The sequence below is a fragment of the Punica granatum genome, chromosome 1 (genome assembly GCF_007655135.1).
Source record: "Punica granatum isolate Tunisia-2019 chromosome 1, ASM765513v2, whole genome shotgun sequence".
Lineage (NCBI taxonomy): Eukaryota > Viridiplantae > Streptophyta > Magnoliopsida > Myrtales > Lythraceae > Punica > Punica granatum.
The window spans coordinates 53,063,870-53,081,334 of record NC_045127.1 but is presented as its reverse complement, the minus strand read 5'-3'; the positions used below and the strand labels follow the sequence as shown (position 1 = coordinate 53,081,334).

The window sequence follows — 17,465 nt, the reverse complement described above, 5'->3', positions numbered from 1 at the left end:
GTAAGAGATAATTAAGGGGATTAACATTACAGGGGAGGAGATTAAGTTACAAGAGATTAAATTACAAAAGTAGTTGAAGATATTAAAGGAGAGAGAGAAAGGACGAGATAATAAAAGAAATTAAATAAATATTTAGATATGGAAGTTTTGATTTATCAATTAATAAGTGGGGAGAAAATTAAGGGGTAGTTGAGGTTTAATTAGATAATGTTGATTAATTTAATAAATGAGGCCTTGATTTTTTATTTTTATAATGTGTGAGGCTTTGATTGTTAATTAGTTTTTGGATTCTTTTTATTATTAAGAATATAATAATTAATAATATTATCACAAACCAAAAAATTAGGGGCCTAATTTTTTATGGGGGCTAAGCCATTGCCTTTCCTTGCCAAATGGAAGAGCCGTCCCTAGAAAGATATGCTATATTTAGTATTCTGTAAAATAAAATAAATGGACGTTGATAAAATAATACTTTTATTTTGATATTTGATTATTATTTTCTTAACTTTACTTTATATCTTAACATATTTATTTTGAAAATAATATTTTTTTTGATAAATATTGTGCAATATTTAAATAAATAAGCTTATTAGTATCTTAATTGGCATATAAAATTCTTATATAAGTACCTATAATAAAAATTTTAACATAAAAAATTTTAATTTATTCATATACTAACACGATAAATATTTTCCTTTTTCTTCTCATATATCTATGTATATTTCCCCTCTATTTTTCCTTGAATTTTAGTTCGATCTGTTGTTCATAATCGTTAGAGACTATTCTATTTTATTTATAAATGTTTATTCTACAGGTTGTTGGATATAGTTAACTATTTTATCATTATAATTTACGCGCATTTGATGTGATTGATTTGTTGCATTATAACATTTATAAATTTGAGCAAATCAGTTACAACTAAAATTATTTAATTTCTGCTTGGCAATGCGAGAGTATTCAACTAGTTTAAAATCCAATAAAACTTACCTAAGTTGAATTGATAATCCAAGACTTAAATAACCCAACTATATCTATACAATATTGATGCAGCAAAATAAAGTATTGTTAGTCATAATATATATCTCAAAACAAGCACCTTAATTAGTATTATTTCGCTTGTGATCAAGAGTTACATAAAGTTGAAATAAAAATTTTGATACAAAACCATGCAATGCACGGGCAAAAATACATAGTTATAAGGGAATAAAAATCATGTTACAGAATTTGGCGTATTTAACAAATATTAGTCTTCACGATACACTCTATATGTATAGTTCCGACAAATAATAGAACTCACTTCAAATTTTATTTTGATTAATGAGATTTAATTTCACGAGAACTTAAAAATTATAATGCGCAAAGTATCTTTGATTTTGTTCGTTATTGAATTTATGTTAGGCGGAATTTACTTTGAGATATAAAATCGACTAGATCTTAGCATTGGGAAATATACCGACTTTAGCATAAAAGAAAAGAAAGCGAGCATTCTAAAAAGATTACCATTTGCCGAACACACGTTAGTTGTAAAACCTTATATAACAAATCATTGGCGTGAAACTTTTGGATGATCATACTTCATCATGCAACATGAAAAAAACACCAATTAGATTGTAAAAACAAGTAAATGTGTTTTAAGCAATCGATTTATCATATTTGTTCTTAATATTAATATTAAGATAACTTTATTGATTTTTCCTCAATACATCACTGTAAAGTACGCCGATGAAAATTTTCTCATAACCGGACACGGTGAGATTAGCAAAAATGTTTTTTTTTTCTTACCTAGTGAAATTTAATAAATAATAATATTTTCGATTATAAGAGAAGTCTATAACCTATTATAAGAATAGAAATAAAAAAAACTCATAAAGAGGCACGGAAGTCCCACGGACAAAGATTGAACCCGACATTTCATGCGACAACTTGTGTCACGTACCAAATTCCCTTGCTCGTTTTATAAATAATATTAAAAACTGCTGAGAAAGAACCAAGGAAAGAAAAAGGAAAGGAATCATGATGATGGAATCCAAGGCAGTCAGCCATCATGGTCACGGGGGGGACTTTGCGGGATGCCTATGAATCATCAGAAAGCAACATGTGTCCCCTTTTTCCCTTGGCTTTGCTTTTGCTTGAGTCACACGACAACAGACAGTCACATGAAAGTTAAAAAAATATTAAGAAACAAGGAAAAAAATTTCTATTGGGAGAGGCTGTCACGATTTCATGTCATTCTTCTTCCAGGTGGGTCCCCTCTCCCCTCGCCTTCCCTAGATTTTGGCCTCTTTTCCTGCACCACAGGCACTGCGCCATACACATTCTTCGGTCCCTTATTTTCTATGGGAGTATTACATCATGCACATTTTTAGAATGGCACCGGCTCAATGACAAATCAACTCCGACAGCCTCAATGCCTTTTCCCGACGATTCTTCACTCTTCTCCTTCCCTGCCATCACTCACAAATAACCACAACAACTCTAGGCCATAAGGGATAACACGATCTCAGAATTGCACAGGATACCGTGATAATTTGTCAAACTGAAAGTTTGAATTCATTCATTACTTGATCATGTTTACGCTACTGATTAAGGGGAAAATGGAAAAGATATCTAAGATATCTATTGCCTAATATACATGAAACTAATAAGGCTAGCTATAATTATATGATACAACATAACTCCGCTACTCTCGGCAACATATCTTCGCAATATATCCCGTAATATATTGCCATTACTTTGACCTCAGATTCTCTCGAGACCGGTCACATGCTATACAAGCATTTTTCTGTCCTTTGCCAATGAGCCTATATAACTTAAATCATTGAAATTCGTTTTAACAATAATAATGGATCCATTCTCTATCCGCATCTGATGCAATCCGAACCCTTCATAATGCATATGGAACTACCACTTTCAGCCCCAAAAAAAGAAAGAAAGGCGGAAATGCTTCACCTGTCCAAAGTGATGTCCTAGATTGTGAATATGTCCCCAGCCCCGCTTTAAATGACATATTTAGGAGACAAATTGGTGTTTCGCCATCTACTTTTGTGGTTGCCCTTTCTCTTTTGATCCGGTTGCCTTACCCACTCGGACGCAGCCAATGCTCCTTATACTCTACAAAAGTTTGCTTCTTCTTTGTGACATACTTCTTCGCCTTTAACAGAATTGAATCGGAACGAACTGGATGACCTACGATGGCATGACATAATATAGAAGCATGGACAAATATTGCTAAAAGGCTTAGGATAATCACTTATCTATACGTTGGAACTTGGACCTCTTGTAAGTACTCCGACTATCATCAATTAGATTTGACTAAATGAGGGCATGCCATGATGCCATGTGAAACCTTTGGAATAGCAAGTACCGACTACTCTGGCAACTATAAAAGATGAAAACCAAGTGATGGTCCGGTCATAAGCGAACTGCACCGGCGGGAATGCAATAGAGACTGGAAGGCCGCATTTGCGAAGCCTCCTTGAAATTTTGGCATCAACCCGGTTCGTCAATGATCGTAGGGAGAGCAACTACTACTAATGGCAGTACGTGAGATCATTTGGATTCCAAAAATCAAACGATCAGTATATTATAGCCGACCTAATCAGGAAAAATTAAAAAGTTTCCAGATGACTTCTGAGTTCCCAATTATTGTAACTGCCCCTCCCTAAGAATCCCAACGAAACAAGTAAAGTGAGTGACTTCACATCATTTCCGACGCAGAGGAAAGCCCTTCTGAGTCATGACATTGCCTTTTCCATTTCCCCTTAAACTCACACACACACACACAGATATATATATATATATATATATATGTCTCTCCAGCTTCTTCTTCTTCTGTGTCTCAGTTTCTTTTTCCTCTGAGCTGACTGTGAAGCACTAGCAGTCCCTCTGAGGGTCAGGCAGGGCACAGGCAGAGGCTGAGCTCCCCCCCCCCTCCCCCCCAACAAATGCACATTCCATCTTTAACAAGTATGTAATATGCTTTTCTCTCTTCGTCTCATTCTTGTAATCATGAAAAATTAAACCTTCAGTTCCTTTTATGAATTGTGGGTGTCTCATGTTGGTTTTTTTAAGACAAGACATAACAGCAGCAAGACGGAGAGAGGAATAGGAAAATGTGTTGCTGGAGACAATGGGGATCAGTGGGACTGCTCCTCCTCCTCCTGCATTTGCTGATGATGTCTGCTTCTTCTTCTTCTGGGAAGAGCCCTCCTAGGTTCTTGGCTCATCTCTTCTCCCTCAAGCCAATTTACTTAATCATATAGTACTGTCATCAACTTTGCTTAGTAGGTTTCAAATAATTGCATTAAACTGTTTTTGATATGTGGTGGTGTGTTAAGATATGAATGACTGAGGACAAAAGAAAGCAAGGACATGGTCATTTTGGACTCACGAGAATGTTTTTCTTTTTCTTTTTCTTTTTTTTTTTTTTATTTTATTCTAGGGAATTACACTTTTTGCATTTCTTGGGAGATATTTCTTTTGGAATTAAATTATTTTTCAAGGATCTTATATTTTTTAGAATATATGAAAGAATTCCAAAAAAAGCAAGTGGGGCTGTCCTTGTCTTCTATGCTTCCATCCGTTCTTCTTTACTGTCAGGTTGTCTGCATCTATACTGCTACAAAAGTGAGAAGAAAAAGACTTTGTCTAATATTTCGGTTCCGATAATGTCCATTGTCGATGATTTTAAAAAAAAAATTATGACCATTAAATCAAAACAACTTAGAGAATAAAATTATCTTTTCAGATGTTCTCTTATCTATCCATATCTCCACTTTTCTTTCTCTCTCTCAATTCTCAAATTCTCTCCTTTTATCTCCCTTTACTTTTTTTTTTCTTATTTTTATCATTCCCCAACCTTTTTTTTATTTCCCACATGTAAACTTCTATTTTCTCTATAAATTAACTACTTTTAAATAATAGGAAGGACGTAAACTTCTATATTCTACTCATAAAAATATAAATCACAATTTAAAAAAAAATTAATTTTTTTTGACTCATTTCCACGGGTCAACACTCTAGTCTTACCCTATGTATATCGCAATACAAAAATCCCATTTATGATTAGTCAATCTTGTTCCATAAATTCCATGTTAAAAAGCAGGGGTGCAATTTACCTTTTTACTCTATTTTTCAATAATAATACAAACACTTGCAACATAAAATATGTTGTTCTTTTCTTTGTGAGAGGAAAAGGATATGTTTATCTAGTAAAAAATGGAGTGATTATTTATTCATAATTTTTTAATCAATTTTACTTATTTTTTTCAGTTACCATCAATTTACTTATTTAGTCTATAATTTCTCGAGATGCATTAATTAGTCTTTTTTGATAGATAATGCATTAATTAGTCTGGTGTTCTTTTCAGCCAGTCAAATATATCAAATTGCAATTAAGGGATCCACTAAGATGAACATTATTTTACTATAGAACAGATCATTATTATTACCAAATTTCAAGTATTTCCAAAAAAAAAAAAAGGCATGTGAAAACTTTTTCCCTTGCTTTCTCTTTTTCTTTTTTTTGGTTCCTGATGTATTCTTTTACTATTTGTGCCCAAAATTCCCTGCTATATATTTGCACGGGATACGGGGGCATAATATCAACAACAACATTAAAGAATCATTGATTGATTGATGTTATTAAGGGAGAGAGTAGGTACAACGTACAAGTAGGAGGATTTTTCTTGATAAACTTGATTTATTATTGTGCATACTCATAAATTAATTACGAAAAAAATAAGTTGCATGACATTGGAATTAGTGAAATTTTTTTTTTGTAGGTGTTTATATTGCAGAAAAGTTTTGGGGAAGGGCAATTCCACGGCTTTTGTTGACGTTGGGGTCCAGTTGCGGGTGCACAGCTCGGAGCAGGTAAAAAGTTGTGCACCACATCTTCTTTCTTTTACTTTGGAATATATAAATTTTCATACAGGAAGCGAAAGCGAGGGACTGATAAGGATGTTCCAGGCCGGAACCAGGATTTTTATTCGGGAACAAAAATGTTACTTGATATAAATAATATATAATATTTTTTTCAGATGAGCAAAATACTAATTTTACATTAAAAAAACTCATAAATAAACATAATTTTGGAGTAAAATTTTTAAAAATTCAAAGTTATTGTCCCCCTTGCCAATACATTGGCTCCGCTCGGGGATGTTCTATGGTCATTTTAAGTAATCATTATTCGAGTAATTATCCAACAGTCGGGATACTGTTCCATGTCACGGACCATGGAATTCTGAATTCTATCTACGTGTTTCAGGTGTTGGTGGTTGATAATGGGCTGTTCCAACTCAATCTATCAATCCCGGGTGGGGATGTCACTGGCATACGATATAATGGAATTGACAATTTACTTGAGACTCTTAGAGATGATTTCGATAGAGGGTATATGCTACTATTTCTGTATAAATTCATTCGTTCATTGCCAAAATTCCTAGTTCCGTAAGCATCTCTAACGGTCGTTCTATTACCTTTGTGTATTGAGTCACCTTTAGGTATTGGGATGTGGTATGGAACTGGCCAGGCAAAAATATCACCTTCGACAGGTATGTAAACTGTTCCTTTTAGCTTTAGCATAATACCGTCCCTTAACGCGATGTCCATGACAGATATATATGTCACTGCCCTATATGAGAGCCTTGACATTTAGACGGTCCACTTGGATTAGTTGCCACCCTGGATTGCTCGAGCTCCTTAAGAACTAACTACCTTGCACTGCAGGGTACATGGAACAACATTTGAGGTGGTAACGGAAAATGAAGACCTATTAGAGCTGTCGTTTGTTCGGACTTGGGATGTTTCCGTCAATGAGACTTTTGCTCCCATGAACATAGACAAGAGGTACCCTGAAATCAAACTTACTGATTTTCCCGTCTCCATTTACATGGGAGAGGCGTGCCGATAAGCACTTCTGATGTCCATGAGCAGGTATATCATTCGGAGGGGGATTTCTGGATTTTATGCATACGGCATACTTGATCGCCCAGAAGGGTGGCCCAACATTGACATGGATCAAGTGAGGATAGTCTTTAAGCTCCAAAAAGATCTGTAAGCGATCATCAGATTCTATTTCTACATATTCACAGAGACTTTTCGTAACTTTATGTAAAGACTTCAGATCAAGCTTTGAACGTGTGCCTGAGAAAAGAATGTGAGATGCTAATGAAGGGAATAAATCCATTATAAAGGTTTCACTACATGGCTATATCAGATGAGAGGCAGAGGATTATGCCAATGCCTGAAGATCGTGAGACGGGTCTGCCACTTGCCTACCCCGAAGCAGTCCTGCTGACGAATCCGACCAATCAAGATCTAAGAGGAGAGGTATAATCTGTTGAAGCAATAGGTGGTTCTTGTGGACCAAAATTTTCATTCCCTTGCCTCATATTGATGATCTCTATCTGATTAGTCGAACTAATGGTATCCATCATTCTGGGTGGTATAGGTGGATGACAAGTATCAGTATTCCTGTGAGAACAAAGACAATAGAGTGCACGGATGGATATGTGGGGAGCCGCCAGTAGGATTTTGGATGATCACACCCAGCAACGAGTTCCGCACAGCAGGGCCCATCAAGCAGGACCTAACCTCCCACGTCGGCCCCATCACTCTCTCTGTATGTATCAATCCCTGCTATTGTGATTCTCAGCACTACGAGTACCCAGAATATTCTGTTACTACATGGAATGAGTTGCAATAGCATGAATGGAGTGTTACTAAAGCATAATCTCTCACCAATTTGATACCAGAATGGTAGAACAAAATCGCTATTCTTGCGTTATCGAAGTTGAGTACCATTTTGGTTTTCCTTTGTGCTTCTTACGTTTGGTACATACAGATGTTTGTCAGCACTCACTATGCTGGGAAAGAAGTTGGCATGAAATTTCGCAATGGGGATCGGTGGCAGAAAGTTTTTGGGCCGGTTTTGGTTTACCTTAACTCGATCACCTCAGAAGGAGGCGTTGGCAGTCTGTGGGAAGATGCTAAAGGGCAGGTAAGACCAAAGTTCCCGAAATAAAAAAAATTGCATAATAAAGTTTCAATCTTTTAGTTAAAACAGCAAACGTCTTTAGTCCTTGAAGAATAGGGCTAACCGGTCTGATGTTAGTTAGATGGCTTACGAAGCTGAGACTTGGCCATATGACTTTGTCTTATTCCAAGCATTCCCTTTATCCGATGAGCGAGGATCTGTTGCAGGGCAATTGCTGGTAGCTGATAGGTAAATCTTTTTTAAATTGCCAGACCAATTGAGAAATTGCTGCAATGTTTCTTCATGCAAAGTTGAGACAGCACAGTCAGTAAATTTAATTAATGTTATCTAAACCTATCCATCAGATACATGACTAAGGACTACATGTGGGGGGACTCCGCTTATGTCGGATTGGCGCCTCCAGGAGAGGCCGGGTCATGGCAAAGAGAAAATAAGGTCGTATATGGTGCAAGGCATATATGTATTTCCTATATTAAGTTCTGGATTACAGCTTGAGCAAACTCTGAAATTAGTTTTTCCATCCCTTCATTTTATCCAGGGCTATCAATTCTGGACTCAAGCCGACAAGAAGGGCCGTTTTTTCATCGAGAAGATTCGACCCGGCAACTACAATCTTTATGCTTGGTTGCCTGGGATCATTGGAGATTACAAATACGATGTTAATGTTATAATCACCCCTGGTATGGAAACCATCAGCTCTAATTCTGTACCATTAGTGCGTTATTATCAGTTGTCTCATTTCATCAGCCATACTGATAGTGTTATGATTGAACAAAACTGATCCGAATGCAGGGTGTGCAATCAAGTTGGGCGTTCTTGTGTACAAGCCACCAAGACAGGGTCCAACATTGTGGGAGATCGGAATCCCTGACCGAACAGCTTCTGAGTTCTCTGTGCCAGAACCATACCCGACTCTCTCGAACTTCTTGTACACCACCAGCACTCAAGACAAGTTAGCTCGATTGGCACTGATCTCAAGTTAATACATATATACTAACATTACGCTCGGCAAAATTAATTCATCAAATGTGCTCATCAGGTTCAGGCAATATGGGTTGTGGGAGCGTTACATGGATCTATACCCGGAAAGCGATCTTGTTTACGCTGTAGGGGTCAGCGATTATAGTAGAGACTGGTTTTTTGCTCACGTTACAAGGTATGAGCTAACATGTTCTGTTTCTCCTTGAACTTGCTCCAATTATTTTCTGTTTTATGGGTTCTAACATTTTTCCGCTACATGTAACCAGGAACACGTATAATTTGACATACAAGGCAACTACATGGCAGATCATATTCGAACTCGAAGAAGTTAGTCAGAGTGGTAACTATACTCTTCAGCTCGCCTTGGCATCCGCCAATGAAGCTGATTTGCAAGTAAGAGTAGCTAAGGATGGCTCAATTTCAGAACTCACTGTTGGGAACTTGGCTCTGCCATTATCTGTCACTCATTTGATCTCCGTGAAAACTGACTCACAGTTATTTGTTTCCCAGGTGCGGTTCAATGATCCAAGTATCGAACCTGCGCACTTTTCGACTGGGCAGATCGGGAACGACAATGCCATTGCAAGGCACGGGATCCACGGTTTATACTGGCTATTCAGCATCCAGGTGCCATGCTCCCTGCTTGGTACCAGAAACAACACCATCTTCCTCACTCAGGCCCAAGCCAAGGGCGCCTTCCAGGGAGTCATGTATGACTACATTCGTCTAGAAGGACCACCCAAAATTTGAATTACTAGGAACTGCTGTACATATAACATGGGTTTCGATTATGAATGTGAATATCCAAAGAAAATGTAGGAGCGCGCCATACTAGATGTGCATTACAAATGAAAGACAAACAGCATTAGGCAATGCTAATCATCTTCTTTTCCGGTGGAAAGGACGGACCATTTATTGTTATGGCATGGAAAAGTTACTAGTGGCAGGAAAATCAGCCCAGAGCTCGCTCCATGATAAATAGGCTGCATGCCATGTTAAATCAACTTCACGTTCACCTGTCTTGCTGTGATAATATTTATGAGTGGCTCCGAGCTATTAAGGTTATGTGGTCCGTGAAAAAGTTAAAAAGATGACAATGAAAGAGCCAAAAAAGAGAAGAGGGAGCACCAGTCAGCATCAGCTATGATTTTATTATAGTCCTAAGATCCAGAACATATATATGGTTCGCCTCAAGCATGTTTCGGGTGATTTTATCCTTTAAAAGACATTTCTAATTAGGAGTAGATCGAGCGATGATTGCTACTCTTATAAGTTTGCTAAAGAAATCCGTCACACCTCTCCGTTCTGATGTTTTTAGTACGTTTGCATACCATATCCTAGCTATTTTCCAGAAGATGATGGCGCCTTTGAATCGAGTCCATGTCTTAATTTCCATCGGACGAAGTAATTGATGATAGTAACCAGCCACAAGATAGGCCGTGTCGTATCTCGAAGGGTAATGGCGCCAGATCATACGACTCAAGAGCAACGACCCAAATTCTCCTTATCAAACCTCACATTTTTAGAGAATCTACTTCCTGCTCATGTCCAAGGTTAGATTTCCTCCTCCAAGGAATAATCGAACTTTTTTTTTTTTCGGCATGTACCCTGGTATCCAGAAACCCAATGGGGTCTGACTAATCCAGTCGGGTGATCGAGTATTAAAGGTTATTCTTCCTCCCAACAAGTGAGCTTCTCAGAATTCGAACTTGTATTCTTCTCCTTACGGGAGTGAGTTGTTTACAACTCAACCAATACTTTTGTTGGTATCGAACTTATTTTAGACCTTATAATTGATGTTATACAATTATTTCCTTATCATAGACTAGATGACAAGCCGCTCGCTCTTCACGTTTATATGGCGCCTACTATCTAATTGCGGTCCACATCTATACTAGGTTAAATAATCGTTAGATCGACGCATGCATATCTCATGGAAGCTCACACACAGCGTGTTCATAGGAAACTTGTAATTGCATGGTCGATGCATTTTGGTTTTCTTCTGAACTCCGTCTCCCCCACATGTCAAAGTAGATTTTTTATGCTCTGTGACTTGAAGTTCCCTCACCAACGTGACAAAGATTATACCACAGAATATGATTGGTACACATAAAACGGATGGAACTCCACAAAATGATTTTTCTAGGACTAGGGCTATTTACTTTATGAACTACGTCTCGGGACAAGTCACCTTCCATATTATTAATTGGACAAACCTAACTAATCAGCCCAATTAATTTTGCCACTTCTACCCATTACTTATTATGTCAGAAAAATTGAAAGGAGGAAACGGGAGCATCGTCCATTGTCATGGTCGGTGGGCCATGACCTTTTATCTCTATGGTACGGCAATATTAGGATCTTCAATGCCTGTCATCAACTTAAGGGGGCGTTTGATTTAGGAAGTGTGAGGATTGTCGGGAAAAGTTAACCATGGGATCATTGTTCTTGGATTGTTGGACGAAATGTGAGATTATTTTATTTGGTAAATATATTGAATTACTAAAAAATATGGGTGATAATATAATATATTATTTACTTTTAGAGAGAAAATATGTGAGTCTTACGACTGTAATTTCATTATAATATGAAAATTTCACGTGTTTTAGGATGTAAAGTCTTTACCGACTATGATTATAAAATTTCAATTCAGAAAAGTGATTATAATGGTCAGTTTTAAACCAAACGCTGAAAAATACAATACAAAATTCATATTTTACAATGTAAATTATGAACCTTACATCAAACCAAATGTTCCCTAAAGAACTCTAGGCTAACATGTCAAGCGTCCGGGCATTAGTCTTGTTTCATCGTGAACCCGTGATCACCGATTACGCGATACAAATATCCTCTCTGCTTCCCTCCAGAAAATTCTTCCATATATATGTACATGATCATTTGTCTTTCCATCACCTGCATCTTATTCCTTTAACTAGCAAGGTGGCACTGCTCGTGGAAGCATTTTCCGGGAAAAAATATAATGGGTTTTTACTTAAAATGGTCAATGATTTACGCGTTTTGTCAAATCTATCATATTTTTTTTTTGTCAGTTACATCTCATAGTTTACATTTTGCTTCAAATCTATCACACCGTTATATTTTCCGTTGACATCTAACGGCCGTGTTGACGCGGTGCCCACGTGGCAAGTATGGCCCACTATCGCTTCACGTGACACGTCAGTATAACCGTTAGATGTCGAAGGGAAAGATAACGTCGGGATAGATTTGATGCAAAAAGTAAACTATGAGATATATCTGACCAAAAAAATATACGATAGATTTGACAAAACAACCATGGACCATTTGGAGTAAAAACCCCAAATATAAATAAGAAACCGATTAGGATCCCACTGAATCTACACACATAATAGTCAAGTGGCAATGTCGAAGTCCCCGGAGCTCGAGCACCCTCAGAAAGCCTTTGGCTGGGCGGCCAGAGATGCCTCTGGAGTCCTCTCTCCTTTCAAATTTTCCCGAAGGTCAGACCGCAAATGGAAAGAAAGCCATTCCAACACACTCCTCTTCCTTTCATTTTTCGGAAACACGAAGAAAATCTTCATGTTTTCATCGTACAAAATGTTTTATCAAGCTGACCCGATCTCGATGATTCACATTTGTTTCACATAATCTCGTGCATGTAGAGAAGGTCTGATGATAACAAAGCTTTCCTAGGTTGTTCCTTTCTTTTTTTGCGCTCTTAGTAAGTAAATTTATGACCATTTTTGGTTGGTTTTGCTCTATTTGCTGATGAGATAAGGGATGAATGATTATTTTATTTGGGAAAATTATAACAATTCCAATTATAGTATTTCAAAGGGTCATTGTATTTTCTAATAATAATTGGGAGCGTTAATTTTAATATTTAATCTCTCGATCTGATCTGAATGGAATTGTTTATTTATTTGTAATTGTTTTGTTCTTATCAGGGCAACGGGAGACAAAGATGTGAAGTTCAGAGTGCTATACTGTGGGATCTGCCATACTGACATCCATAACGTTAAGAATGAATGGGGAGTGACCAAATTTCCCGTCGTCCCTGGGTAAAATCAATTTCACTCTTCAGCTCTCTCTTCTAATTCTCTCATCAATTTTTCATTTGGAACATTTATGGTCATACACGTAATCTTGTCGATCGATTTGCGCTCATTCTGTGCCACGCTAGCTAGGTGCGTTTTGAGAGGAACATTATACAATAGGCCCCCGTACATAAATTTTGTTCGGTGATCCATCCTGCTCCCGATAAGAAGGGCAGACTACATCATAATATCTTAACAAGACAGTTCTCAAGCTTCGCGTGGCTCGACTAACCCTGTGTCTTGACCACCTCGAGGGTGGCTGAGACAACCCTGCAGAGAGGCCACGGTCATGTTTTGCAGCTGCTTGATTTATAGTCAATCCTAGGCCATTTGAGGAGTTTTCTTTCCCACCGATCTATCATCATTTATGGTCGAGTTTAAAAGATGGTCGAGGGGTTGGAGTGATCTCGTCCATAGGTTCACAGTCTCATATTCCTGGCCATGAACACAACTCCCTTATGTAATTGCCATAAGATAGGTCACGTTTGGTACGCACGAATGGAATGAAAAAAATGGAATTGAAATCCATCCTTCTACTCCATTTTTTTTATATGAAGACGCTTGTACGAGTTAGAAAAAGCATTCCATTTGGGAAAAAAAATTTCTTTACAACATGATGGAATGATCATGTTGAAGGAATGCTCATTGTATCATCATTACTATTAAGTTTTAGATATATCATATATTATCTTTTAACTTTATATATCTAAACATATGATATATAAAGTGATATCATGAAAATTTAGTTTATCTAATTAAATTTAATCCTTTATATTCTCTAGTTCAATCTAAAAATCATTATTTTTCTCTCAATATAATTACATTTACTATACAAAAATTCATTCCATTCCTTTCCATTACACTCAGCATGCCAAACAGGGCCTTAGATACTTACCATCCATAAGTGTCAAAGCCATAAAATTACTACCCAAATAATCAATCGATCAAATGGAAATCATAATAGTTGGTCTGGTTGATAACCATGTATCCTAGAAATTAAAATATTATCAACATCAATTAAAAGCAGAAACGGGAGGGTCCCTTTGCTCCCTAGAGTGACGATAATTAATTCTAGACCATACGTACTGGCCATGTGCATGTATTAACTGGCGCTGCTCTGTGGACCAGTGGCCTTTATTGCTAGAAGGAGTTATTATCCAAACAAAACATCTTTTTTAAACTATTTTCCATAATATATTTCTCCAAAATCTATTTTCCAAAATAGATTTATACTATTCTTTTGATTATTCTTCTAGTCCTACAACTTTTGATTTGTTTCATCTAAATTCCTTTTTAAAAAATCTGTTTTATTATTATGACCCTTCCTCAAATAATTTTTTTTGGTAATTATTTCTCAAATAAATTATTTTTAATAGATTTATCTCATCAATTTAAATTTAACTTTTATATTCTAAAGATTTCTCTTGAAACTTTTAAGAGTTATGTTAAGTCGAGTATGTGAGCTAGAAAATCTATTTGATTAATATAAATATTGAAGAAATTCTAGTTATAAATTGTTTAAAATACTATTGAGAATTTTACATAGAGAATCCAATATTTTAGAAATAATTTTAAACTATCGGAATAAAACAATAGGGAATAGTTTTAGTTAGTACATGCATACCTTAGAACATATTTATTGTAAATTTGGTGTATTTTTCACTATGTATGACAATTATATGAAGATTATACATCTTAATTATGATAATCTTGTACACTGTTATGACTTTTTTTAAGGGGAAGAATTTTAATTCCAGAGCATCTCTCCTAAGTTTGCTATAATCATACTTTCTATCAACTGGTTTGAAATTGTCAATATATATTCCTGTAAATCCAGAAAAAAGAAATATATATTCCCGTAATTCTTTTTATTCTACATAATAACATTTTGACAATCTAGTTTCCTATACTTTTAATTTAACAAAGCTCTAATAAAATTCTAACATGTATTTTGTAGTTTCATCCATAAACCTTATAGATTGATTTAAGCAAAATTTATTTTAAGATATGTTTACAACAAATTTGTAAATAATTCATTCATGATAATAACTAAATTAGGCTTTTTGTATATGAATTTAAAAGAAAAAAATCAATAAGTTATAGGGACTAGAAAGATAATAAAAAAAACTAGCATAAATCTATTTTAGGAAATAGTTTTTGAGGAAGTCTATTATGTGAATTATTTTCAAAAAGAAGTCTAGTATGGGCAAAATCTCCTGAAAAAGCTTGGAGAATGATGAAAATTGGTCCACATATTGCACGATGTCAATTGGAAAAGGGAGAAAAAAAAAGGGGAAAAAAGATAAACTGAAACTCACAAATCGTAAAATATGGTCTTGTGGTGCACAAATTAACCGTGTTATAGAAACTCTTCTCATAATATCCAACAATTTTCTTATATATCCGTACGTGCATCAGGAATTAATGTACTGTGATAAAAGATCATTCACTCGATCATAATTATAAACAATGGATAAATTACTGGTGAAACCCGACGTCGATAATTATTGCAATGTGCTGATGGATGCGCATGTATATGCTGCTAGGCATGAAATTATTGGGGAAGTGACTGAGGTGGGAAGCAAGGTGGAGAAGTTCAAGGTCGGAGACAAAGTCGGAGTCGGCTGCTTGATCTGGTCTTGTGGCTCCTGTGACAACTGCCACGGCCACGATGAGAACTACTGCCACCAAATGGTCCTCACTTACGGAGGGCGTCCGTACCCTGACGGCTCCATGACCTACGGAGGCTACTCCAACATAATGGTGGTCGAAGAGTGCTTCACGTTAAGGATTCCTGATGCCCTGCCCCTTGATGCTGCAGCACCTCTGCTGTGTGCCGGGATCACAGTCTACAGCCCGCTGAAGTTCCACGGGCTGGACCGACCTGGGGTCCATGTGGGTGTGGTCGGACTTGGCGGGCTAGGGCACGTGGCTGTGAAGTTTGCGAAAGCTCTGGGTGTCAAGGTGACAGTCATCAGCACCTCCCCAGGCAAGAGAGAGGAGGCTCTCAAGCACCTCGGTGCCGACTCATTCCTCGTCAGCACGGACATGAGTCAAATACAGGTCATAATTGTTAAAACCGATAAACCCTCTACTAGTTGATATAGATATCTTTTGGTAACTTATGTATAGATACATGTTTGATGTTATAGGGTGCACTAGGAACAATGGATGGTATCATCGACACAGTCTCAGCGGTGCACTCTCTATTGCCTTTGATTGGTCTGCTCAAGACACGTGGCAAGATCATCATCGTCGGTGCACCCGATAAGCCCCTTCAGTTGCCCGCGTTACCCATTATTTTCGGTAAATTAGTCATTCCAGACACCCTACTTAAGCACGAGAAATGCACACAGTTCATCTACTGCACCAGCTAGTCGCTTGAGACCTTGTTTGATCAAAATTCACCATCTTTTATATCATTTGCAAGACGGAATTTGAAATTGACAGAGAAATGTGTGCTATAACCAGTCGGTTTTACTGGGTTAAACAGGGGCGAATGGTATATATGGGAGTTGCGTCGGGGGGATCAAGGAGACCCAGGAGATGATCGATTTTGCAGCAAAGCATAACATAACAGCCGACATAGAGGTCATTCCAGTCGACTATGTTAATACTGCCCTGGAACGCCTTGCCAAGGGCGATGTCAAGTATCGTTTTGTCATTGACATCAGGAAAACTCTCGAGGAGGCTTAGACGTATATTTTGCTGGGATGGCAATACAAAATAAATTCGTGGAACTGAAGTGATCTGCCATAATAATAGACTGCCTTTAATTGAGGAAGCAGCCATAGGAGAAAGTATTCATTTTTTTTTTGTTATTATTCCTATTCAAGATTTTGGTTTTACTTGGCAAAAAATTGAGGATTGTTGCTATTAATTGTTGCTATTACTTGGATATATATTAATAAGGTTTTTTTTCCCTATTAATGGTTGCTGGAAGGGAGGATTGATTTGTCATGTGATGCACGTCAAAAGGAAATTGTTGGGGGTGACGACGAGGTTTTCAATTTATCAATTTTGATTGATCTCATTTAGGCATAGGCTCAAGAAAAATATTGACTGAATCTTTTGAGAGAAGTATATATGTATCCGAAATTCAATATGAAATATATATATATATATATACACAAGTGTGATCTTCTTATATATTATTATATAAACTTTAAAGGATGTTACAGTTGATCCATGATCATATATTATATGATTCATTAAGCAACTAATCTCCAACGTGAAAATAAAGGTAATACATAAAAGTGGGCTCATGTGGATTCTTCTATGATTGATTTTGTTAATGCATTTTCCACAAACCGAAAGCTGCCTATGGATAATGCCATAATATAATGCACTAATTATACTTTCACACATACATATACAGTGCATGTACTTGGAAAACACACCTATATATA

At 36.7% G+C, this 17,465-nt stretch overlaps 2 protein-coding genes across 4 annotated transcripts; both read left to right on the top strand.

Annotated features, from left to right (window-relative positions):
- Positions 1–3,719: 3,719 nt before the first annotated feature.
- Positions 3,720–9,901, top strand: LOC116206051 (rhamnogalacturonate lyase-like). Of its 3 annotated transcripts, none has more exons than XM_031538898.1 (17): positions 3,720–3,966; positions 4,077–4,213; positions 5,784–5,874; positions 6,269–6,393; positions 6,504–6,554; positions 6,730–6,849; positions 6,937–7,056; positions 7,197–7,332; positions 7,454–7,624; positions 7,847–8,002; positions 8,121–8,227; positions 8,344–8,434; positions 8,538–8,679; positions 8,792–8,951; positions 9,039–9,155; positions 9,247–9,373; positions 9,491–9,901. In XM_031538898.1, exons 2-17 carry the CDS (start codon positions 4,113–4,115, stop codon positions 9,728–9,730), a joined length of 2,055 nt encoding a protein of 684 aa, XP_031394758.1. In that variant the 5' UTR covers positions 3,720–3,966; positions 4,077–4,112; the 3' UTR covers positions 9,731–9,901. The 3 variants fall into 3 exon arrangements, with proteins under 3 accessions (XP_031394758.1, XP_031394688.1, XP_031394837.1); XM_031538828.1 differs by having other exon boundaries at positions 4,072–4,213; XM_031538977.1 differs by having other exon boundaries at positions 3,948–3,966; positions 4,086–4,213.
- Positions 9,902–12,307: 2,406 nt separating this feature from the next.
- On the top strand, positions 12,308–16,986 carry LOC116214183 (probable mannitol dehydrogenase). Its single transcript, XM_031549518.1, has 5 exons — positions 12,308–12,459; positions 12,907–13,020; positions 15,603–16,119; positions 16,209–16,362; positions 16,550–16,986. Exons 1-5 carry the CDS (start codon positions 12,362–12,364, stop codon positions 16,750–16,752), a joined length of 1,086 nt encoding a protein of 361 aa, XP_031405378.1. The 5' UTR covers positions 12,308–12,361; the 3' UTR covers positions 16,753–16,986.
- The last annotated feature ends 479 nt before the right edge of the window (positions 16,987–17,465 follow it).

What these genes read in the sequence shown, in the direction of transcription:
- LOC116206051 (XM_031538898.1), top strand. Translation starts at nt 4,113, where the DNA reads ATGTGTTGCTGGAGACAATGGGGATCAGTGGGACTGCTCCTCCTCCTC. An exon ending in CCCATGAACATAGACAAGAG is followed by an intron (nt 6,850 to 6,936) that starts GTACCCTGAAAT and finishes GTCCATGAGCAG; the next exon opens with GTATATCATTCGGAGGGGGA. An exon ending in TTTTTTGCTCACGTTACAAG is followed by an intron (nt 9,156 to 9,246) that starts GTATGAGCTAAC and finishes ACATGTAACCAG; the next exon opens with GAACACGTATAATTTGACAT.
- LOC116214183 (XM_031549518.1), top strand. Translation starts at nt 12,362, where the DNA reads ATGTCGAAGTCCCCGGAGCTCGAGCACCCTCAGAAAGCCTTTGGCTGG. An exon ending in CCTTTCAAATTTTCCCGAAG is followed by an intron (nt 12,460 to 12,906) that starts GTCAGACCGCAA and finishes TGTTCTTATCAG; the next exon opens with GGCAACGGGAGACAAAGATG. An exon ending in CGGACATGAGTCAAATACAG is followed by an intron (nt 16,120 to 16,208) that starts GTCATAATTGTT and finishes TTGATGTTATAG; the next exon opens with GGTGCACTAGGAACAATGGA.